We start from the raw sequence: 23328 nt of genomic DNA on the forward strand, positions 1-23328 counted from the left end.
CATCCCAGCCAGTGCCTCTGCCACACAGGGCAGGCAGCAGTGCAGGACATACCTGGCAGCCACCCTCACCAAGGAGGGTGCTCTCTGCTCCCACTGCCTCCTGCAGCCTTGTCCAGCAGATCCTGTGAACTAGCACAAGAATTCCTCACAGTGATGGTGGCAGATCCCAGTGTGAGGGCAAGTTGGAGCCCTGTCCCAGCCAGTGTGCCAATAATCCCCCAGTCCCCAAGGGACTGTCCCAGTGCATCCCACTGAGTAGCTCCTGCCTGTTCTGCTGCTGGATGAACAGCCCAGGGGGGTGGCAGGGAGCCCTGACCTTGGTAAGAGCCCTGCTGGGACATGGGGCAGGCTGAGCCTGGGAGCTTTCTGATGAGGAAGCAAAGGAATTGCAGGAGGCTGTGGGTGCAGCCCTGGCTGCCAAATGCTCTGCTGAGGGACCAGCATCAGCTGTGGCTGAGACCTGTTTGATGCCAGGTTTCATGACCAGTGGAAACAGTGCAGCAGGGAGACAGATGGAGGGGCTTGGGCTCTCCTTCCCATGGCTTTAGCCTTGTCCTCCAGCCCTTCTTCCTCCTCAGCCAAGCAGTTCCAGGGCAAACACAACAGTTGCCCCTTGCTGGCAGTGCCCTGGTGAAGCACCTGGGCAGCTCCAGCTCTGCCCTTTCTGTGCCACCAGTGTGAGGCAGCATCAAGCCACTGTTGGAGACTGCAGGTGCTGCCTGAGGGCCCACTGCTGCCTCAGGGGCCAGCCTTGCCCCCTGGGGGAGGGCAGCAGGTATGGCTGGTTCTGTGGGTCCTGGGGGGCTCTTTTGGTTGGGGGGTGTTGATTACCCTCAGCCAGAGATTAAAAGGTATGTGCAATATGAAGGCTCCTTGTGCCAGTTTGTCTGAGCCCAGCTGCACAGGGGAGGTGTTCTCCTCCCCCTCACATGGGGACAGCTCAAGCCAGGCCCCAGTCTCTGCAGCAGTGCTGGGGATGTGTCCTCCCACTTGGCTGCACAGCCTTGGCCCAGCACCACCAGTGGATGGAGAGCTGCTGGTTGAGGGCTGCCAGGTAGGAGTCTCCAGCAGGAAATGCTCTCAGCTGTGCCTGGTTTGCTGGGGCAGGAAGGGCAGGAGGTTAGCTGTGGCTGGGAGGAGGTCACTGGGACAGGCCCTCTCAGCTACTGCTGGCACCTACTGGTGGAGAGAGAGGCTGGTGTCTGGGGTGGAGGTCAGGGAGCTATGAACAGCCCCAAGCTTCCAGGGTTGCTTCCCAGGCTCCCTGGCACTGGTCCTGCATGGGGGCTGGTGACAGGCAGCTGTCACACTGCCTCCAGCTTTCCTTGTTCTTAGCTGGCTGCAGCCCAGGGAGAGACAGGCAGAGGCTCCAGCCAGCATCCAGCCCTTGCCCCAGTGCAGAGCAGCAGCAGAGGCAGAGCCTGTAAATCCCCATCCATGGAGAAGCTTCACAGGGCCAGGAAGCTGCTCCTTCCCCAAAGCCCACCCCAGGTATGGCACAGCAGGTCCAACAGCTGAGCACCCCTGTGTCCCCCAGACTCAAGAGCAGACAAGCCCCTGGCACCCCTGTGCATGCTCTCAGCCTTGAATTTTATTCCATTTTTGCATAAAACTCGAGCTGTTTCCAGTCCCACTCACAGCACAGATGAAGAGGAACAGAGGAGAAGAGATGTGCAGGAATCCTTCTCAAGAAGGTGGCACAATCCACTGGGACAGAGCCATGGGGGGCACAGGGGACACTGGCACATGTGGAGGTTACAGATCAGAGCCCAGTGCTGTGCCAGTGAGAGCAGCAGGTACGAAGTGAGACTTGGGACTGAGCAGCAGGTAAGAAGTGAGACTTGGGACTGAGCAGCAGGTAAGAAGTGAGACTTGGGACTGAGCAGCAGGTAAGAAGTGAGACTTGGGACTGAGCAGCAGGTAAGAAGTGAGACTTGGGACACAGCAGCCCACAGAGCCAGGGCACCCACAACACCTGCCTGGAGCAGCCAGCTCAGCAGCAGATTCCAGCCCAGCCAGGTCAGCTCTGTCTGGGGGCAAAGCCTGAAGCTTGGCACTCACCCAGCCAGCTGCTGCAGCAAGTTTGAGAGCCCAGTTCTCTTTTGGTTTAAGTGCAAAATCCAACAGTTCACAGGCAGTTGTCACACAGACACTACAAGGAGGGGTCAGCTCCAGCTCAACCCAGGGCTGGAGGTCAATGGAATTCAGTTACAGAATGGCTTTGGCAGTGCCCTGGTGGTGGTGAGGCTCTTGGGCTAGAGGTTTGGGGGGGTGGACTCCCCTCATCATAAAGCCATGCCAGATTGAAGCAAAAGCTAACTTGAAACATCTTAACCCATCTTTTCCTGACAGGAAAGCATCACCTAGGAGTGGCACAGCCCTTCCTGCCCCTGGTTTCTTTGCTGCAGCAGTGGTGGTAGTGTGTGATAGCTCAGGGCCTGACCTGCTGGCAGTGGGAAAGGTCTCTGCCTGGCTTTGATTCTCCTCCATCCTTTGGTATCCACCACCCACTCCTAGCTGAGGACACCTCTGAATTCAGCTGTGAGTGGCAGCAGAGTGGATAGCAGCAGAGCTCTGGAGCAGGTCAGACCAAGACTTGTCTTCCTAGACCATGGCTCCTTACCATAGGCCCATGTCCATGAAGGACCCTGGACTGGGCAAACCACACCAGTCAGAAGGAGCAGATCTTGGAACCAAACTGTTCTAAAGCTGCTCAAAGCACAGAGCTCTCTGGAGCTCTGCTCTGCTGCCCCACAGGTCAGGAGCCCTCTGCTAGCAACAGGCTTGGGTGTGGTGGATGCAAGACCAAATCTCAGCCACTCAGCTCTGTGAGCCTGGCCTTCAGTTGGCCTGCAGCTTGCAGCACTCCAAGCACAGATGAAGCTTTGCTGGCCTGGGGGTAGCTGCCCCTGCCCTGCCTGCCCCCAGTGACTCCAGCACCACTTCCCCTCCCACCCCACTGCTCCTTCCCCCACATGCCAGGCACCAGGGCCCCCCAGTGCCATCGAGTTAATAATTAACAACCCCCCCAAGGAGATAAAATTACAAATCAAGAATGAGGTGCTGCAAAGGGAGAAGTCCTTCTGCATGAGGTGAAACCTCAGCTGTAGAAGATCCAGCTGGAGCATGCTGCAGGTGCTCCTCCAAGGCATGGAGATGTTAGTGAGATGTAGGCTCTCCCTCACTCTAATGTTTGTACATTCAGCTCAGGAGCTGCAGGTTCCCTCCTGGGGTAGCCACTGAAGGGACAACTGCTGCTGCCACCACAGTTCTGCTGGGCAGGGACAGGCCCTGCTGCTACTGTTTAGTGTCACATCTGTTGTTGAAAAGGTGTTTGATGACACCTGGGTTTGCCAAGGTGGAGATGTCCCCCAGGTCTTGGTCGTTTTGGGCAATCTTCCTTAGTATCCTCCTGGTGATCTTCCCTGTAAGGACAGGACAAGGGCTAAAGGCCACAACTTGAGCATCAGGACTTCATCTAAACATGGGCAGGGACTTTTTTTCATTTAAGGGTGGCAGAGCACTGGAGCAGGCTGCTCAGAGAGGTGGTGGAGTCTCCATCTCTGGAGACATTCCAAAGCCTCCTGGCCGTGTCCCTGTGTGAGCCTCTCTTGGTGGCTCCACCTCGGCAGAGGTCCCTTCCCCCCCTATCATTCTCTGTGTGACAGGGAAGGGAAGCAGGAGGCAGGAGCAGTTCTGCATCCCTGGCAGGAGTGGGGAGTGCCCAGACCTGCAGCACCCTGCTTGCCCTGAGGCTGCTCCCCTGCTGGGTTCAAGAGTCCCTGGGGAAGCAGCTTAGGGCTGGTTTCCCCCCCCAGGCAGGACTCCTGGTCCCAGCACTGTGCCTGGCCTTACCTGAGCGGGTTTTGGGCAGGCTGGGAGCATACTGGATGTAATCAGGTGTTGCTATGGGCCCAATTTTCTTTCTGACTGCAAAAGAGAGAAGAGATTTTCACTGCAGGAACTGGCAGGTACCACACACCTCCTCTTCAAACAGGATGACCAAGGTGAGCCAGGCAGAGCCCAGCTCCTGGGGAGCTTGGCAGCAGTGCTTCAGGCTGCTGGGGGAGCAGGCAGCAGGACCTACAATGCCAAAGGAGCTATAAAAACATCTTCCCAAAGGCCAGGGCACTCAGTTCTTCAGCCTCTCCAGCTTCAAGAGACCTCTACAGTGGTTACACCAACCACCACTACCCTTTTGACAGAGCATTTAGATTCACTGCTGGCTTCCTACAGAGAAGGAGCTGCCATGGTTAAATGTTGCAGCCTGTTGTGGCAATGAAAGATGTCCCTTGAGAGCAGGACACTATCCTGTCCCTGCCCTAGAGCTCCCCAACAGTCCTCAGCAAGTCAAAACCCACCTGGGAGAGCAGTGGGAGCTGTGTCCAGACAGGAGAGCCCAGCTGCAAACAAAAGCCAGCTGGGTGCTCCAGTTCTTCACCTGGGTGCCAGCTACCCAGAGGCAGAGATGGCATCATATGAGCAGCCCTTGCCTGGCAGAACTAATTTTAGTCTTTACCAGGCATGTTTTCTTCAGAGGGGACACCTCGTCCCAGCTGTCCAGGCTGCATTCCCCAGACTGCAGCCACCCAAAGCCCTTAACCCCTCCATCACCTGCCCACCCCTCTCCCAAACAGTTTGCTGTTGCTACCTTGTTTCTTCAGCTCATCTGCCAGCTTCTTGCTGAACTCGTGGCCATCCCTCAGGGTCACGAAGCAGTAGAGGCTCTCCCCTTTCAGGGGGTGTGGGTGGCTGACCACTGCAGCCTCTGCGATGGCAGTGTGCTCGAGCAAGGCCGACTCCACCTCTGCGGTGCTCAGCAGGTGGCCTGGAAGCAAGGAGAAACAAACAATGTTCTACACACCCGCGGGGGGCTGGGGTCCTGCAGCCTCCCAGCGCCGGCAGGAAGAGCTCTGCAGGTGTGAAAGGCCCTCAGCTATAGGTTTGAGAGCACCCATTCCATCTGCTTGAGAAAAGACCCCAGCTGGAGAGGGGAACTCGCTCAGCAGAGCAGGGGCTGGGCTGCCCTGAAGGCTGCCCTTGGAGCCAGGCCACCTCCCCTGCTGCTCTGCCTCCCACCTTTAGGCTTCTTCCTTCACCAGCTCATGAACTGCTGACAGCCATGGGATTAAACAAAGCACAGGCTGAGCAGGAGCTGGGTTTGGTAAGAGGGGACCTGCCCCTGAGGTCAGCTGGATGGTGCAGAGAAAGAAGAGGCTGGATCTGCAGAGCTCAGGAACCAGCCCTGCCAGGCACTGCTGCAGCTCAGCACCTTGGGGAGGTGGAACCCCTCACACCTCAGGGTTGGGGCACAAACCACTCCTGCACACCTCTGCTCCTCCACCTGGGTTGCCATTCCACCCTGGGACAGAACCACAGGAAGGTGGCCAACTCCCAGAATGGTCAGTTGGTGGAGCATCAAGCACTGCTGGTGAGATGAAAGGATCTGGTCTGATCCAGAGCCCAGTACAGCAGCTCCTCCTGGCCAGCAGTAATACCTGTGAGGTGACAAGCTCCAGGAAGGGGGAGATGGGGCTATTAAATACAGTACATGGAAAATGGCAGGCTGGGAAGCAGCTGAATCTCAAAGACTCAGTCCGGACAGGTGGGAGAACATAGACACACCTCTGGACACAGCTCCATAAGCCTGATCCAGCTGCAAGGTTAGCCCTCCATGGAGCAGCAGGTGGGATTAGGGAGCTCACTGTATTGCCCAACCTCTGTGCTTCCCTGTGGCACTTACATCCTTCAGCACAGGGGCACCTCAGCTGCTTAAGGACCTTCTCTAAGAGTTTACAGAAGGTTCCTTCCCTCCAGTGTGCTGTCCCCAGAGGAAAGGATACAGAAAGTTACCAAGTCACAGAAACAGCCTTGAGCCAGCAGTGAGCTCCAGGCTGAGAACAGGCTGCTGAGTCACGGATGCAGAACCCTCCCCCTCAAAGCAAGGTGGCCTTTTTAACCAGTGTCACCCATGGCTGCACAAGTGTCCCCACAGAGCAAGGTGTCAGGAAGCACAGTGGTCCCCAGAGAAGGCAAAAGTGGTCCTCACCAGAGACATTGAGCATGTCATCGATTCGCCCTGTGATCCAGTAATAACCATCCTGATCCCTCCTGCAGCCTGCAAGAGCCAGAAACCACGGCCTGAGGGGCAGAGCCAGCCCGAGGAGCAACTCCTGAGGCATTCTGAGGCCAGCACACAGCAAGACAGGCACTGCCCAGCCAACCTTACCATCTCCTGTCACATAGTAGCCAGGGAACTTCTTGAAGTAGGTGGTTTCATAGTGCTGGTGGTTCCCATACAGCGAGCGCATTATTCCTGGCCAGGGCTGCTTGAATACCTGAGGGGGAGAGACACAGAGCTGAGCCAGGAGAGCAAAACTGGCCACTGCCTAATGACAAGGGACAGCAGGAGGGGAAACAGCCTCAAGTTGCACCAGGGGAGGCTTGGGTTGGACATGAGGAGAAACTTCTTCCCTGAAAGGGATCTCAAGCACTGGCACAGGCTGCCCTGGGAGGTGGTTGAATTCCCATCCCTGGAGGTGTTCCAAAGAGGCAGAGCTGTGATGCTGAGGGCCATGGTTTAGCAGCAGCCTTGGCAGAGTTAGAGAAGGGTTGGACTGGCTGGTCTTGAAGGGCCTTTCCAACCAAAATGATTCAATGATTCTATGAAAATCAGCACTCCAGCTCTGCACCACAGTGATGGAGATGGATGTGGTGGTGGAGATGCTAGAGACAGTCATGGGTTGATGACACTCAGACACTTCCTGTCCAGTTCTGATCTACTGGGACAGTCTCACCAGGCTTGGCATGGGGGAGCTTAGCTGGAATGTTGCTCCTGTCCTTCTGCCCTGCCCATGTGTGCAAATGCATCTCAGAATCAGCTGAACAGTGTTTACAGCATAAAACTTCCAGTGAGTTATGGCAGTGACGGAAGTTCTACCCCCCAAGGAAGTCCCCTGCGTGGAGCCAGAGTAAGCAGAGATGTGTGCAAGCTCCCAGGCAGGTCCTGCAGCTTCTGGGGAGTCGACAAGGGGAGGGGGGAAGATCAGCCCTTCTTTACCAGGTAGCCTTCTGCTTCTCCTTCCAGCTCTTCCCCCGACTCGTTCAGGATGGCAGGGACCACACCGAAGAAGGGGAAGGTCTGCCATGGGGACCAGAGACAAGGAGACATGGAGGTGAGCCCAGGCTTTAAACCTCCATGAGGCAGGGAGAACGGGAGGCAGGGAGAACGGGAGGCAGGGAGAATGGGAGGTAGGGAGAATGGGAGGTAGGGAGAATGGGAGGTAGGGAGAATGGGAGGCAGGGAGAACGGGAGGCAGGGAGAACGGGAGGCAGGGAGAATGGAAGGCAGGGAGAACGGGAGGTAAGGAGAACGGGAGGCAGGGAGATTGGAAGGCAGGGAGAACGGGAGGTAAGGAGAACGGGAGGCAGGGAGAATGGAAGGCAGGGAGAATGGAAGGCAGGGAGAATGGGAGGCAGGGAAAATGGGAGGCAGGGAGAACGGGAGGCAGGGAGAACGGGAGGCAGGGAGAATGGGAGGCAGGGAGAACGGGAGGCAGGGAGAACGGGAGGTAGGGAGAATGGGAGGCAGGGAGAATGGGAGGTAGGGAGAATGGGAGGTAGGGAGAATGGGAGGTAGGGAGAATGGGAGGTAGGGAGAACGGGAGGCAGGGAGAACGGGAGGCAGAGAGAATGGGAGGCAGGGAGAACGGGAGGCAGGGAGAATGGGAGGCAGGGAGAATGGGAGGCAGGGAGAATGGGAGGCAGGGAGAATGGGAGGCAGGGAGAACGGGAGGCAGGGAGAACGGGAGGCAGGGAGAACGGGAGGCAGGGAGAATGGGAGGCAGGGAGAATGGGAGGCAGGGAGAACGGGAGGTAGGGAGAACGGGAGGCAGGGAGAATGGAAGGCAGGGAGAATGGAAGGCAGGGAGAACGGGAGGTAGGGAGAATGGGAGGTAGGGAGAACGGGAGGCAGGGAGATTGGAAGGCAGGGAGAACGGGAGGTAGGGAGAATGGAAGGCAGGGAGAACGGGAGGCAGGGAGATTGGAAGGCAGGGAGAACGGGAGGTAGGGAGAACAAGAGGTAGGGAGAACGGGAGGCAGAGCAAGGGCAGCTTTGAAGAGGATGTGAGCACAGCTACAAGGCCAGGCCTGGGAACTGGGGTGGTGGCCACCTCCCTGCATGCACCACCATCCCATCACCACCCTGGCAGGCTGGTAACCACCAGGCCATGGTACACACAGTGCCAGCCACTGCCTCATCGTGGCCCTGGGAGCCCTCCTCCCTGCTCCTGGGGGGCAGAACAGAGGTACTCACAGCAGAGCCTGGCTTCATGGGGGTGGCAGCAGGAAGGGGTGTCAGCATGTGGCCACCCTGCAAAGAGAGGCCAAAGGAGGTCAGTTTGGGCCATGCCATCCCCTCCCACAGCTGTCTGCATCACCTCTGGTCACATCATGTCCTAGTCTGATGCAGGCTGCTCAGGGCAGTTGTAGAGATGGGGCCTTGGGAAGGATGCAGCTGGGGACAGGGAGCCAGTGTTTGGACATGAAGCTTTGGAGATGCTGGGAGAGGGAAAGAGGGGGAGGAGAGCAGGGTCCAGAGCAGACAGACAGGGGCCCTTTGGAGAGGACTATCTCCCTTTGGAGCACATTTGAGGTCCAGGAAAGAAAGAGAAAAAGGGGAACCAACGCTTGCAAGCCACACCAGAGTCTCCTAGGCAAGCAAAACAAGTGGTCCACACAGAACCAAAGAAACACCACAGCAAAGCTGCCCAGACACCTGCAAGGAGCACCAGGGAAAGAGAGGTCCCAGGGACACCCAGGAGAGGACTCACTGTCTCTGTCTGCCAGAAGGTGTCCACAATGGGACACCTCTCCTCTCCCACCACACGGTAGTACCACAGCCAGGCCTCAGAGTTGATGGGCTCCCCGACGCTCCCCAGCACCTTCAGCGTCTTCCTGCTGTGCCTACAGAGAGGAGGGGGCTGGCAGGGGCTCAGCAGGCCAGGGGGAGCAGCAGCTGTCAGCCTGCAGCAACCCCTGGGCACCCAAGGTGCACTTGGGGCTTCAGGCATGGTTCAGGCCCTTCTCAGCTCTCTTCTGTGAGGGAAGAAATGAGACCTCTGTGATTTTGGGGTCTTCTACCCCGAGCTCCCAATTGACTCTGTTCCTTGCCTGGGTCAAGGAGCAGCAGGCAGGAAGTCTTTCTGCCCAGCACACCTCTGTGAGCTTTGGGTCAGGAGCAAGGAGACAACCTGCAGGCTCCGAGCTTAGCTGCAGTGTATGGACCCGCTCAGATGAGCCATGATGAATTAGTGCTGGGAGTGCAGAAATGTGGCTGTGTAGGAGGCAGAAGCTCCTGGGCTGTATGTGCTGAGGAAGCTGCTGCTCAGAGAAAAGGTGGCAGAGTGAGGGGTCCCCATGCCAGTGGGGGCTGGCACTCACTTTTTGACAGGCTCATCCCCGTGCTTCATCAGCAGCCGGATGGCTGTGGGTGCTGTGTAGAACTTGGTCACCCTGTACTTGTCCACAACGCTCCACATGCGCCCCACGTCCGGGTAGGTGGGGACACCTTCAAACTGACAGGAGACAGGGCAGTCACACAGCCACTCCCTGCTGCTGCTGCTGCTGCTGCTGCTCCTCCCCACGCAGGAGGAGCTGACAACGACTGGGAGCAGCAGGTGGATCCTGCTATGTCCTTACAGCAGTGCCAGGGGCACCACCCGGTGAAACCAGCCCAGCCCAGGGACCTCTCTTACTGCTACCTTGGGATGCATTTGGCATCAGCCCACCCCAGGTGTTTTAGCAACTGTCCCTTGAAGCACCCTAGCAGCAGGGGTGACCCCTGTGACAGTCCCACCAGCCCAAGTGACCCTGCCCACACAATAAAGGGTGAGAGGCCCAGACACAGCAATAGAACCACAACCAAAAGTCCCAAGAACCCCAGAAGAGACCCCCCCAGTGAGACACTGATTTTCCTGCTCCCATTTCCCCAGGGATCTTGGGGACACGCCTCTGGCTCCCTCATCTGTCTGCAAGCTACAGCTGCAGGCTGCCAAGGGAGTTGAAGGCAGGTTGTCAAATCAGCTTCAGCAGTGAGAACATCACCCCCTGCTCCCCACCCAGCTCCCCTGTCTGCCACCCATGCCCTCCAGGGAGACTGCCACCCTCCCTCACAGAGCCCGGGGCACTGTCTCAAGTGAGGAGCAGGTTCCTCACAGATCTCCACCCTGGAGCTGAAGCAGGCAGCTGCAGGCAGCACTCACCAGCACACTGGTCGCCCCGTTGGCCAGGGGGCCATAGGTGAGGTAGGAGTGGCCAGTTATCCAGCCAATGTCGGCAGTGCACCAGTACACATCCTCAGGCTGGTAATCAAACACGTATTTGAAGGAGGTGGCAGCAAACAGCATGTATCCACCCACTGTATGCAGCACACCCTGGCAGGAGAAGGCACACAACCGTCAGGAGGAGCTTCCAGCAGGGCGCTGCCCTCCCGGGCCAGGAGGAGCACCACTCATCCACCCAGCTCCATCGGCAGCTCGGCAGCACATCACTCATCCACCCAGCTCCATCGGCAGCTCGGCAGCACATCACTCATCCACCCAGCTCCATCGGCAGCTCGGCAGCACATCACTCATCCACCCAGCTCCATCGGCAGCTCGGCAGCACATCACTCATCCACCCAGCTCCATCGGCAGCTCGGCAGCACATCACTCATCCACCCAGCTCCATCGGCAGCTCGGCAGCACATCACTCATCCACCCAGCTCCATCGGCAGCTCGGCAGCACATCACTCATCCACCCAGCTCCATCGGCAGCTCGGCAGCAACGACCAGCACAGCCCCATTGCCCTGCTCCATGCCTCCTCCCCTTAGTGGTGCCTCCCAACACGACCCTCGCCAGCTCCCACAGCTGAGGTGTGACTGTTGAGGCTGGTGAGCTGGGCAGCATACCTTGGGCTTCCCAGTGGAGCCACTGGTGTAGAGGATGAAGAGTCCGTCCTCTGCGTCACACCACTCGGGCTCACACTCGGTGCTGGCACTGCTCATCAGCTCCTGCCACCACACGTCCACAGCTGGGTTCCAAGGGGTCTGAGGGAAGCAGAGGATTAGAAACAGGCCCACCCAAAAGCAAGAGAGGAGAGGATGAAGGAAGAGCCCCAACCTCACCTCTGTCACAGACCATGGAGGCAGATGTTCACAGCACAGCTTCTGCCCCAGAGTTGTTTGCTGCAAACCATGCACCAGAGCTGCAGCTCCCACTCCTGCAGCTCCCTTTCTCAGCCCACAGCCACAGCCTGGCTGCCAGACCTGAAGCAGCTTGTCCAAACCACTGGTAAGGCTGATAAAGCCCTCTCAGCAGCAGCCAGGAGAGAGCCTGCAGCAGGAGCTGCTGCCCCAAGTTACAAACAGCCAAGCAGCACAGCCAGGCATCCTCCAGGCCCACACAGGGACCTCTAGAGCAGCATGGCCCAAGACAAACAGGGGCATGTGGGGCTCACACTGCTTGGCCCTGCAGACCCCAGAAAATCTTTCTCTGGATGTCAAGGTAAGAAGTGACTGCTCCAACACAGACCCATCTGGCCCAAAGGAGCTGCTTGAAGACACCAGAGCTGTTACAGAGCCACCAAAGCTTGTGGCTGATGGGCAGAGGTCACCCAGGAGTTGTGCTGGTGGTTACCTCTCTGGGGTGGCACAGGTCAGTTCAAGACCTAACTCTTTCTGCCCTTTTTGCCTTTCCTCAGAGAAGCTTGGGGACAGCACAGTGGGGAGCACTCCCCAGCCCCATCACACACCTCCATTTTCCACATCTCTGCCTGGGCAGAGCCTCACAGCTCCCAGCTGGGGCACATCTAATCCTTGCAGAGCTCCCCACAGCTCTCTCAGATGGGGTGCATGGAGCCATGGAGAGCAGCCACAGTGTCACACGGTGACTCTCTGCAGACTGAAGATGTTCCTGTGCCATTTGGAGGCACCAGGAGCCCAGCACCCAGCACCTGGCTCCTGCACATGTGGTGCAGGGGACACTGCTTGACAGCCCAGCATAACCTGCTGGGCACAACCTTAGGTGGTTGGGAGAAGGGCCATGAAGGGGCTGGAGAATTCCCCTGCGAGGACAGGCTGAGAGAGTTGGGGTTGCTCAGCCCCAGAGAAGAGGAGGCTCTGGGGAAACCTTGCCTTCTAACACCTAAAAAGGCTCTAGAGGAAAGATGGGGAGTGGACTTCATCAGGGAGTGCAGGGATACAACAAGGGGTAACAGTTTCAGACTCGAAGAGGGGAGATTTAGATTATACAGAAGGAAGAAATTCTTCACAGTGAGGGGGGTGAGACACTGGATGGAACAGGTTGCCCAGAGAGGCTGTGGATGCTCCATCCCTGGAAACATTCAAAGCCAGGTGGGAGAAGGCTTTGAGCAACCTGTGAAAGGTGTCCCTGCCCATGGCAGGGGAGTTTGAATGAGAACCTTTAAGGTCCCTTCCAACCCAAACTGTTCTGTTTCAATGACAACCAAGCCCACATGCAAAGCTCTCACAGATGTCCAGGGCTCCTGGCTTTACCTAGGGAAGCTGTTTCCACAAATCTGTCCCACCAGCAAGCTCCCAGCAAGGCACCAGTTCAAATAAGCCCAAGACAAGCTCACACCAGCCCATCCAACAGCTTTTTTCATCACTGCCCTCCTTCAAGGGTCTCTCTCCATTTTAGCTCCCAGCTTCCAGTGCCCCATGTGGAGGGTCAGAGCCAGGGCACAGAACACAGCCCTTGAGGTCAGGCCCACCTCTGTCTGCCTGGGCTGGGGCAGGCAGAACCTGCATACTGGGTCCAGAGCAGCAGGTTTGCTGCCTGTGGCACAGCAGTGCAGTGAGGAGGCTGTGGGTGCTCCCTGCCAGCCTCACCACCAAGGGAAGTGCATGGGGAGGGCTGAGCTGCTTTGTAAAGGCAGAGCTGAAGCGGTGCCCGAACGCCAACAGGGCATCCCCTGGCTCCATGCTTCCCCCCCTCAGCATTCCAGGGGTTAGGACACAGATTTGCTCCTGCTAGCAGAGATGGTGGCACTGCACTGGCCCAGACCCAGTGGGCAGCCCTGGCAAGCAGTGGGGGCTCTATGGCTGACATAGAGCAGCTGCTGGCAACCCAGTTAGGAGGGCAGGGGTGGCCGGGCAGCTGGAGTTAGGGAGGTGGAGCGCTGGAGGGGGAAGCAGAAGGGAGGTGCCAGGAGGAGGAAGGCAGAGCTCTGTGTAAATACCTTGGGATGGAGTCTCTGTGAGCTCTCAGCCTTTTTTTCCTGTTAAAAATCCACAAAGAGGGTGTGAAAGTTGAGAAGGGGAGGACCCACAGCAGGCTTTGCCGGCAGGGAGCTGGAAGTCCACAGGCCTGGATGCTGGGAAACCATCCCAGCAGGCTGGGGAGTGCCTGGATCCAGGGCCAGGCCAGGAGCCCTCTGAAAAAAATCCTGCCCTTATCCACCATCTTCCCCTGCCATCCTCCGTGGCAAGTCACAGAGGCCACCCCCTGCATGTGGGCAGCTGGGCACAGAAGGACAGAGGCAGCATACAGCCCACAGACACTCCAACAGCCCTACACATGCCAGCAGCATGGAAAAAACCCACTCAGAAGGGAAAGAAGTCTTCAATAAAGTGTCTGAACTAGCAGAGCAGCAACAGGCCAAAGGGAAGAGACCACTCCAGCCTCCCCCCTCCTCCTGGGACATTCTGCACAACAACTTCCCTTCCCAACAACAAACAGGCTTCTCTGCTACAGCCTGACCAGGGAAGCCTCACACAGGAAGGGGCTGCCCTGCTCCAGTTTCCCCAGCCCTTGGCAGCTGCCCTGCCCTCACCAAGGGAAGGGGCAGAGGAGGCCACTGCAGCATGGCCAGCAGCACCCCAATAAAATCAGCACAGCTGAGGAAAAAAAAAATGAACTCCAAGACCAAGAATCTGGTGGACTTGTTCCAGGGATGTACAAAGATCATCCCTTCTGAAAGCAGAGCCCAGAACTCAAGTGTGCTGCCCAAACACTCCTGAGCAAGCAGCAGCCTGGGGATAACCCAGTCCAGATAATCACCAAGCACACAGGGACAGAAGACAAGGAGCTGTCAGGCAGCTGAAATCAACCTGCCTTGGAAGCAGCTGAAGGCAGCTGGTGGCTGCCAGACACAGCAGGACTGCACAGCAGCCTCAGGAGCTCAGCTCCATGACATCTTCTCCTCCTTCTCCCGCCCAGGCCCACAGCCTTTCATCTGGTTTGAGCTGCAAGGGAAAGGCCCAGCCCTGAGAGATGACACAGCTCCTGGTCAGCCACACTGGGACTGCACTGCTCCCACTGCTGTTGTGCTGGGGGCTGTGCTGAACACACATCACAAGCACAAACCTGCTGTTTTGCCTCTCCTGCTGCCACTGTCACAGCCACAGTGCAGGGTGACATCAGTCTTTGCACAGAAGGGGACACAGATACAGGGTTAAAGACTGGGGGCCTAAAAGCCATTAAACCTTTCTTTGTTTCAGACCCTTAGTTTGCCCCTCTCATACTCTTACCTCCAACTAATGAGAATGAATACAGCTCAGACTCAACCAGGCTATGAACAGAGCCCCACAGACAGCTGAACTGAAGTGGTCCTCCTTGGAGTAAGTGGATATGCAGCTGGGGACTCTCCTTGGGCTTGATTAAGTCCTCACCTCCCCTTTTGCTGAGTGAATCCTTCTGGATATAAGCTGCCCCAGTTGAAGTCATCCCTGCCCACTGCAGGGCTGGACTAGGTGACCTTTAAAGGTCCCTTCCCACCCAAACCAGTCTGTGATTCCATTTTATCTGTCTCTTTGAGTGAGCCCCTTTTGGGTACCCTGGAGTAGGAGGTCCTCCCTTTCTGGGTGAGTGTGGGCATATTTTGGGTCATCCTTCTAAAAGAACATTCACCAAGCCTAGGAAGGAGTTGTGTGGTGTTACATCCCCCACCAGACATCCCACCCTGTCATTTACTTTGGTCTGTCACAGTGCTGGGTCATTTTTGCTTGGAATAAATCCCCATCTTGGGTAGCTGCTGCTGTCAGTTTAGTGGGTGTCTTTGTGACAGGAAAAGTCCTTCACTGAGCAGAGGGAAATGGGCATCTTGTCTTTGTCCTAGTGGCTCTGGAAGATCAACCCCATTGCTCTGGGGGGTAGTGTGAGCTGGCACCTAGTGATGGTGGTAAAGGGAACAGCATAGAGAGGGTCTTGGGAAGGCAAAGAAATCATTTTTCAGACCACTCCCAATGCAAGAACAGCAAGGAAGGGAGAAAACAGGAATCAGAGAAAAGGAGCATCCAGGGAAGTACTGCAGTGGTTTTGCACCAATTGATGTGCTGGGCTCAGGCCCACAGCAGTGAAATCCCCCCCCAGGAGCATACCTGTACGTCCTGGCACAGCCTCTTGAGAGGGGGAGACCTGCTGCATGACCCATCCACTGCTGCCTCTTCCCTCCCCACATGCTTCACCACGATGCACCTTTTCAAAAGGGAGCCCCTGTAAAAGGCAGGACCTTCAGATCAGTCTGGTCAGGCAGGGCTGAGCCCTTGGTGGGCTTTACTGGTGCCACTGGAGGCAGAGCTGGGGCTCTGAGCTGCTGTTGTGGAGCCTGAGCAAATGCCACCATGCAAACTCCAGGCACACCACAAACCACCAATGGACAGTGGCCAAGGGAACAGGGCTTGGAGGAGAGCAAAGGTCTGTGCACAGCTTATCAGGAGTCATCCCAGGGAACACAGGGACCCCAGGTGCCATTCCAGGGAACACAGGGACCCCCAAGCATCTCTCACAGATCACTGCTGGGGAGATTCCTTACAAATCTCCAATTTGCCTGCCTGTGACCACAAACAAGACTTCCCACAGCACCCAGGAAACATTAGGTGGGGAATTCCACCCCCAGCTGTGATCAGCTGTTTGATTCACAAGAGGAAAGGCTTTCAAAGCCACATTAAACACCACAGAGAGGACTGGGTGCTTGTCCCCTCCTGAGGGCCAACACAATGCAAACAGCTTGATCTGATCTCCCTCAGCCCTGTCAGGGGTACACTGTCTCCATGAGTTAAATCCCAGCTCCAGGGTCACATTTGTCCTGCTTTTACAGACAGATAAATTCATACTTTCAATATTTAGAGTTGTAAATGCTTTTAAAGAGTTTGAATCTCTCCCATGCAGACTATCTGCCCTGAATTCTCATCTCTGATCTAACTTACAAGACCACATTTGGTCTCACACAAGCTCTGTGTCTGTAAGCTTGGAAAGGTCATTCCCCCAGGATTATTTCCTCGTCCTAGTCCTGCTGGCCACACTGTTCCTGACACAGGCCAGGATGCTGGTGCTTTCTTGGCCACCTGGGCACATGCTGGCTCATATTCAGGCCCCTCTGTTCCACTCTGCTGAGACCCCACCTGCAGTGCTGGGGCCAGCTCTGGAGTCCTCAGCACAGACAGGGACCTGTTGGAGCAGGGCCAGAGGAAGCTACCAACATGATGGAAGGGCTGGAACCACACTGCTGCAAGACCAGGCTGAGAGAGTTGGGGCTGTTCAGCCTGGAGAAATAAAGGCTCCAGAGAGACCTTCTGGTGGCCTTTCAGTGCTTAAAGAGGGCCTTCCAGTAAAGCTGGGGAGGGAACTCTTCAACTCTTCATAGGAGTGTGGTGGCAGGACAAGGGGCAACAATTCCAAACTGTAAGAGGGTAGATTCAGACTGGGTATTAGGAAGAAAGTCTTGACAGTGAGGCTGGGGAGACACCAGAGCAGGCTACCCAGGGAGGCTATGGGTGCCCCCTTCCTGGAGGTGTCCAAGGCCAGGTTGGATGAAGCCTTGAGCAACCTGATCTAGTGGCAGGTGCCCACGGCACAGGGGTTGGAACAAGATGATCTCTAAGGTCCCTTGCCATGCAAATCACTCTGTGATTCTGTGAGTCCAGCAGCAATGCCATTCTTACAAGGGGATCTAAACTTACTTCTCTTTACATTTCTGGAGGGCTTCATCTGCAATCTGCTTCAAGTTGACCAGCTTGTCCCCTCGATAAAAGGCATCTGTAAAATGGGAAGGAAGATGGAAGGGCTTCACAGCCTGGGAGAGCTGGAAGCAACAGGCAGTTTCAGGAGAGCACAGCAGAATTCATGCACTGCAGTGAGGGAAGGCAGGCAGGCAGCTGATGAGAAAAGTTGCCTAATCCACCCTTTTTGGCCTAGAGAAAGAGATGCCAAGACAAATGGTGAAATTCCTTCCCTGGGAGAGGTTCCAATTTGACCTGATATGTCTCTTGGGAATATTCTGTGGGAAATAATCCAATGCAGCCAGAACAGAGATTGCAGCTTGATGGGTCCTTTGCATGCTGTGGACTATTAACAAGCCCACTCTTTATAGCACCATTGCTGGGGCAATGCAGTGGGCACCCATGCAAACACCACTGCTTCCTTGGTGTCTGCTTCACCAGGCTGAGATGGCCTTGAAGTTGGGAAGGGAGGGAGGGAATTCCCCTATTTGGGCTGCCTCACAAATGGCACATCTTGCAAACAGCTGGCTGATATGGAGGAGGCACATGGATGAGAAGTGTTTTGGAAACATGTCACCATCAGCTGGTGGCATCATGCTGTGCAGGACAAAGCAGGCAGGCTGCTCATGCTGCATGGGACGTTCAAAGTGGGAAGCAGCACTCAAGCACAGCTACAAGCAGAGCATCCACCCTGCAGCAGCTCAGCTGAAGCACTGCCAGTGCCAAGTGCATCTGGCTTTTCAATTTGAGACCTTTCAGACAGGCAACAGCCATGGCTCAGGGGCACAGAGGTGCTTTACCTGCTGTGATGAGGAGAGAACAGCCGCAGTCAAGGATCCGCTCACAGAGAGACTCTGCTGAGAAACCTGCAAACTGACAGAGATCACACAGCCACGTCAGCAAGAACACAAAAACCAACCCCAAACACCCAACAGCTGCTGGGAAGTTCACCCATGGTGAGCGAGGCCACCAGGCACTGATGGAGAGAGCTGTAGGACAGCACTAGGAAACAGCAGCACCTTAATTTACTTTCCATCTATCTCATGATCAGCACCCATCTTTCCAACCCCTCTACCCAAAACAAGAGCTGCTTCCCTCAGAGAGCTCAGCACCCAGAGCAAGCCAAGGGGCTTGTTCCTACCACAATGGAGTGCAGAGCTCCAATCCTGGCACAGGCAAGCATGGCTACCACCAGCTCCAGGATCATTGGCAGGTAGATGGAAACTCGGTCACCTTTTTTCACACCTGCAGAGGGAAAACGAACACAGTGTTTGTCCAAATGAACAGACTGCAGGTGAAAAAACAGGGCACAAAGAAACTCATGACTTGAAAGCAGCATTTAGATGCACACAATGAAGCTTCAGCTGGAGTTAGAGCTGAGTCAGCCTTGGTTTTGTCTTACAAGCTCTTGTAAGATGGCTGCAATGAACACTCTATGTTGCCACTGAAGGAGGCAGAAATGTAACCAGTGCCCACTGCTCACTGGGAAACCCCAGAGGAGGAAGTTCTGAGCACAGATCCCTTCCTTGTACAGCTGACATGACCAGAATTGTTGGTTTTCACAGCCAGAACCAGAGATAAATCTCCAAAAGTATGCTGCAGAGCAAACCTGCACCCACCCTGTTTGACAACACTGGCAGCAGAGGGAGAAGCACAGAGCTTTGCAGAGAGTTGCTCAACAGCCTGGCAGCCACACCACAAACCAACCCAAGTTCTGCCAGCCTGGGCTGATGCCTTCCCAGCACCCAAGGCCACCAGTGCTTCAGCCCCGTACCTTGGCTGCGGAGGATGTTGGCAAACTGGCAGACTTTGTGCAGCAGCTCCCTGTAGGTGATCTTGGCAGAGTCCCCAGGTTCATTGCCTTCCCTGAAAAGCAAGATAAAATCTGTCACTGACCCAAGGGAAGAGGGACACTGCAGGGTCACAGGTCCCTGCTCCTTTGGGCAATGGCTGTGTCCTCACCTGCTCTTCTGAGCGTAGAGTAACCAACCCCCAAAATCCAATTCTGGACTGAAGTTCACCAACAGCGAGATAAAGTTCTCCAAACTTAGTCCAAAATCCCCAGCCCCCACCCAAAAGCAACTGAATGCATGGGTGGAAATGGATGGTACTCTGGGAGAGGAACAAGTCATTCATAGGCTCCGAGATGCATAGAATGGTTTGGATTGGAGGGGATTGCAAAGATCATCTAGTTCCAACCCCCCTGCCACGGGCAAGGACAACCTTCCACTAGCACAGGTTCCTCGAGGCCTCATCCAGCCTGGCCTTGAACACCTCCAGGGAGATAGAATCCACCACCTCCATGGGCAACCTGAGAATGAGAATCAGCACCCAAGGCAGGTGGCTGAGGCCTGGCATCTGAGCAGTTTCCTCTTCTTTCCCTGTCAGAAGCAAGAGCATCACTTCGAGCTCCATGCCATGTGAAACCAGCAGATAAGGTGCCTCACAGCAGGGCACTTGGCTAGCAAAGAGAAAACAGGAAATCAGAGTTTCCCTTTTGATTTTATTACTTGAGAGTCAAAGATCCAACAGCTGATTTCAGTGCTGGACTGAGCAGAGCTGTAACTGATCTGGCTCAAAGGAAGAGCATCTGCTCCTCTTGTGCCCAGCCACATGCTGAGTGCCTTCCCTCCCCGGGCAGAGAAAGTTCTTCTTGGGGCAGTTACACCTTGGTTATACAGAGCCCATGTGAAAGGCTGTGCCAAGCACTCTATGCTTGCCCAGCAGCCAAGGGGAGATGACAGCCAGGCCACAGTGAACCACAGCATCAGGATGAGCAGCCCTGGGTACTCCTCTGGGCAGAGCTATGCTGTCTTCCCACACAGTAGCCATGGGGGACATGGACCTGCCCTGTGCAAGGCACAGCTCAGATGTCCATCTCTCCCCTCAAACACACTAAGTCCTCCCCCTTAGCAGTCTTTGGGAGGGAAATTCAGGCCAGGGAAGACAGCCAGGCTTGTCCTCAAAGCCAGCACACATAGGGCACTGCAGAGCAAAGGCCGAGGGAAGTTAAAACTTGAGCTTTTCAGAGGGCTTTCAAAGTCCTTTCTCTTTGTTTGTGTGACTGCAAAAGAGCTCCACTAGCACCAGCAGGGCAAACCTCAGGCTTCACATTTGAAGACCACTTTGTGCTTAATGAGTCAGGTCCACGCATCTGCAGGACAAGACCTCTCCTTTCACCGCATCTCCAAAGGCCTCCCAGCAGTCTCTCAAGAGCAGGCTTGAAGTCTCCCCATGTCTGAAAATAGTTTGGATGCCCACAGCAAACACTCAGTGAGTGCCCACAGCAGCACTCAGAGACTGCTCTGCCCTCTTCTCTGGCACAAAAGCTCAGAGCATTGTGCATTTGAGAAGGGGCATTTCAAGGGGTGCCCACTCGCACGCTACCACCAACTCCATGCGTCAGAAGCAGCCTGGAAATTCCTGGCAGCAAAGTCCTGTGAGTGGCTTCTTCACTTCAGTGCCCATCAGATACAAGAGCTTGGCAGCCCCGAGCCTTCTTGCATGGACTGGCTTGCCCAGATTAAATGGAAAAGAGAAAGAGCAATAAAATAACACCCCCCACACACACAAAGTGCTCCCCTCCACACCTACGGCACTGCATGACCCATTCAAGTAAGGGAGGAACACAGCTGCCCTGTGCAACACTGCCTGGGGCAGCAGGAAGCACAGGTGGGAATTCTGGTTTTCAGGGTAATTGCTGACAGTAATTGTGGTTAGCAAGGGTTGTAACACCACTAAGAGAAGCTGGTGTGCAGGAGAAAATGATGGAGAGAAGCCAAGCAAGTGAAGTGTTATAACTTTCAGGATCTGTCAGACCATCCTCAGATCCACAGAGTCAGAGGGAGAAAAATCACAGACCAAAGACAGGGCAGAAAGCCAAAGCCTGACCCCATGAATGCTCCCACTGAGGACTAAAGGGGCTGAAGATCATTTTGGTTCCTCCTTTATGTTCTTGTGACCACACCACCCTCAAATAAAAGCATTCACCCAAGTTACCAAGCACACCTAGGGTGTGGGACACCTGGAAGGTAAGTTTTCAGAGCAAAGCAAACCACCTCAAAGCCACCAGGTTCTGTTCCTCAGCTGGCAGAGGTGATGCAGCCCACAGAGCAGGTTTGCATAATGCAGAAAACAGACTCCATGTGTTAGCTACTGGAAAGCATCCTTAAGCAGACATGGGTTCCCAGTTTGAGAAGAGTGTTGGAAGAGGGAAAGGACCTTTTCCCAGATGATGCAACACCACAGGAAGAATTTGCACAATGGGCAACTGTGGAAAGCCTCCAGTAAACACAGGGCCCGTGGAAACGTCTACCCTAAAACATCTCTGGTGTCATTTAAATTATCAGACCCCAAATCCCTCCTAAACATGGGACCAAGCTGGTGCATGAGAGGCACAGGGTGGAGACAGCAGCTCCTGCTTCACCAGCAGCCTGTCCCCAGCTCACAGTACAAGGCAAAGGAAGGAACTTTGCTCTCCGCCGGCTCCTGCTCAGTGACACCTCCTCACGTGCAAGGTCAGTGGGAACAGCCAGCCAGGCTCGTGGCTTCCTGATCCAGTCTGTATCCAGAATTAGAGCAGCCAAAATGCCAGGCAGGGCTGGGATGAGCCAAGCTCCTGCCATATGGGGCATGGGCTCACGTGTGTGTCGCATGGGCAGCCAGAGCCCCAGGCCTTCCCGACGCCTGCGCTGGCACACAGGGCTGCGTGCTCAGCCACCACCACCAGCTGCTCACACACCTCCTGCTGCTCTCAGGAGACCCAGAGAGCCTGGAGACATGTCTGCCTGGAGATGGCTTGGTGGCTTGGGAAGAACAGCCACCAAAACTGAAAAACATCTGATTTGTGCCACCAAACATCTGATCTGTGCCACCAAACATCTGATCTGTGCCACCAAACATCTGATCTGTGCCACCAAACATCTGATTTGTGCCTCCACCTCAGCCTTGCTTATCCCACCTGATACAGGAACAAGACTGGACTAAGGAGCCCTCTAAAATCTGTCCTTGAGAAAACAGATCACAGGATGTTAGGGCTTGGAAGGGACCTCTGGACATCTTCGAGTCCAATGACCCTGCCAGAACAGGACCACAGGATCCAGTGCAGGTCACATAGGAATGCATCCAGATGGGGCTTGAAATTCTCCAGAGAAGGAAACTCCACAACCTCTCTGGGCACCCTGCTCCAGAGCTCTGGCACCCTTACAGTAATGAAGTTCTTCCTCATGTTGAGGTGGAACTTCCTTGTGCTGTAGTTTCCATCCATTGCCCCTTGTCCTCTCACAGGGCACAAGTGAGCAGAGCCTGTCCCTGTTCCTTTCTTCCTGACACCCAGCCCTCAGATATTTATAGACATTTACTAGATGCCCCCTCAGTCTTCTCCTCTCCAGACTAACCAGCCCCAGGTCTCTCAGCCTTTCCTCAAAAGGCAGTGCTCCAGTCCCTTCAACATCCTTGCAGCCCTCCACTGGACTCCCTCAAGTAGATCCCTGTCCCAGCTGATGTAGAGATGTGAAGTTTGGAGAGTTCAGACACCTTTACATCAGCAAAACATGCTCCTATGTGCATAGACTGTTCAGCATGGAAATGTTCCCAAAGCAGAAGGGTGTCCAGGAGGGGATTGAAATGGGTTTGCAAAAATCCTTCATGAGAACATTTCCTAACAACAGGACAGGCTGCCCAGCTCTGCTCACGTCAGCCATCTCCCCCCACAGACATGCACAGCAGCAAACACCCAGAGGAGTTCTGGGCAGGCTGGGGAAGTTTGGTGAGTAAAAGGTTTCCCAGCAAGCTCAGCCTCTGCCAGCCCTGCAGCCATGTGCAAACCCTCTTGCCTCATGACAAGGATCAAGAAACAAGCAGCTGTGCAAGGATGGAGCACAGCCTGGGAGGAGCTGGTGGAAGGTTTTCCCAGGATATTTGGCAGCACTGAGAGAACACTGCTGAGTAAAGCTGGCAAAAGATATCCCAGGGAAAAGAAGAAAGTTATCAGTTTCACAGCATCACCTTCTAAAACTACACAGTTAACTCTCAGACCTGCACTAAAGCCACCCTAGGATGCTTCACCCCACTGCCACATACACACATAGGAAGGGCCTGTCAAAGCTCCAGTCCAATCCAACTCTAAGCCAAACCTGCTCAGCTCAAAGTGGATGATGGACCTGAGTTCTTATTGCTATAAAGGAACCCAAACCAGGCTGGCAGGCAGCACTGTGGGGTGCCAAAGCAAGGAGCCTGTGCTTTGCAGAGCACCATGTGCCACTTCCAGCCCCAAGAGCCACCTCTCCAGCCCAACTGACCCAAACACAGGAACTACTGTGCCTAT

At 55.4% G+C, this 23328-nt stretch overlaps 1 protein-coding gene across 2 annotated transcripts in view; it reads right to left on the reverse strand.

The window, feature by feature from the left end:
• Positions 1-3297: 3297 nt before the first annotated feature.
• The window catches only part of ACSS2 (acyl-CoA synthetase short chain family member 2), a 33455-nt gene continuing 13424 nt past the window's right edge, over positions 3298-23328 (reverse strand). Inside the window, exons 2-18 of one of the 2 annotated variants that reach the window (XM_054391836.1) lie at positions 18778-18869; positions 18145-18248; positions 17804-17876; positions 16965-17040; positions 15384-15498; positions 13244-13282; positions 10953-11090; positions 10266-10436; positions 9445-9578; positions 8835-8967; positions 8318-8374; positions 7061-7141; positions 6230-6338; positions 6050-6118; positions 4652-4828; positions 3856-3930; positions 3298-3425 (exon numbers count right to left, since the gene is read on the reverse strand). In XM_054391836.1, coding sequence (XP_054247811.1) covers positions 3298-3425; positions 3856-3930; positions 4652-4828; positions 6050-6118; positions 6230-6338; positions 7061-7141; positions 8318-8374; positions 8835-8967; positions 9445-9578; positions 10266-10436; positions 10953-11090; positions 13244-13282; positions 15384-15498; positions 16965-17040; positions 17804-17876; positions 18145-18248; positions 18778-18869 — 1771 coding nt within the window. The remainder of the gene's footprint in view (positions 3426-3855; positions 3931-4651; positions 4829-6049; positions 6119-6229; positions 6339-7060; positions 7142-8317; positions 8375-8834; positions 8968-9444; positions 9579-10265; positions 10437-10952; positions 11091-13243; positions 13283-15383; positions 15499-16964; positions 17041-17803; positions 17877-18144; positions 18249-18777; positions 18870-23328) is intronic. The other variant, XM_054391837.1, reaches the window with a different exon arrangement.

The sequence above is a fragment of the Indicator indicator genome, chromosome 24 (assembly GCF_027791375.1).
Source record: "Indicator indicator isolate 239-I01 chromosome 24, UM_Iind_1.1, whole genome shotgun sequence".
Classification (NCBI taxonomy): Eukaryota; Metazoa; Chordata; class Aves; order Piciformes; family Indicatoridae; genus Indicator; species Indicator indicator.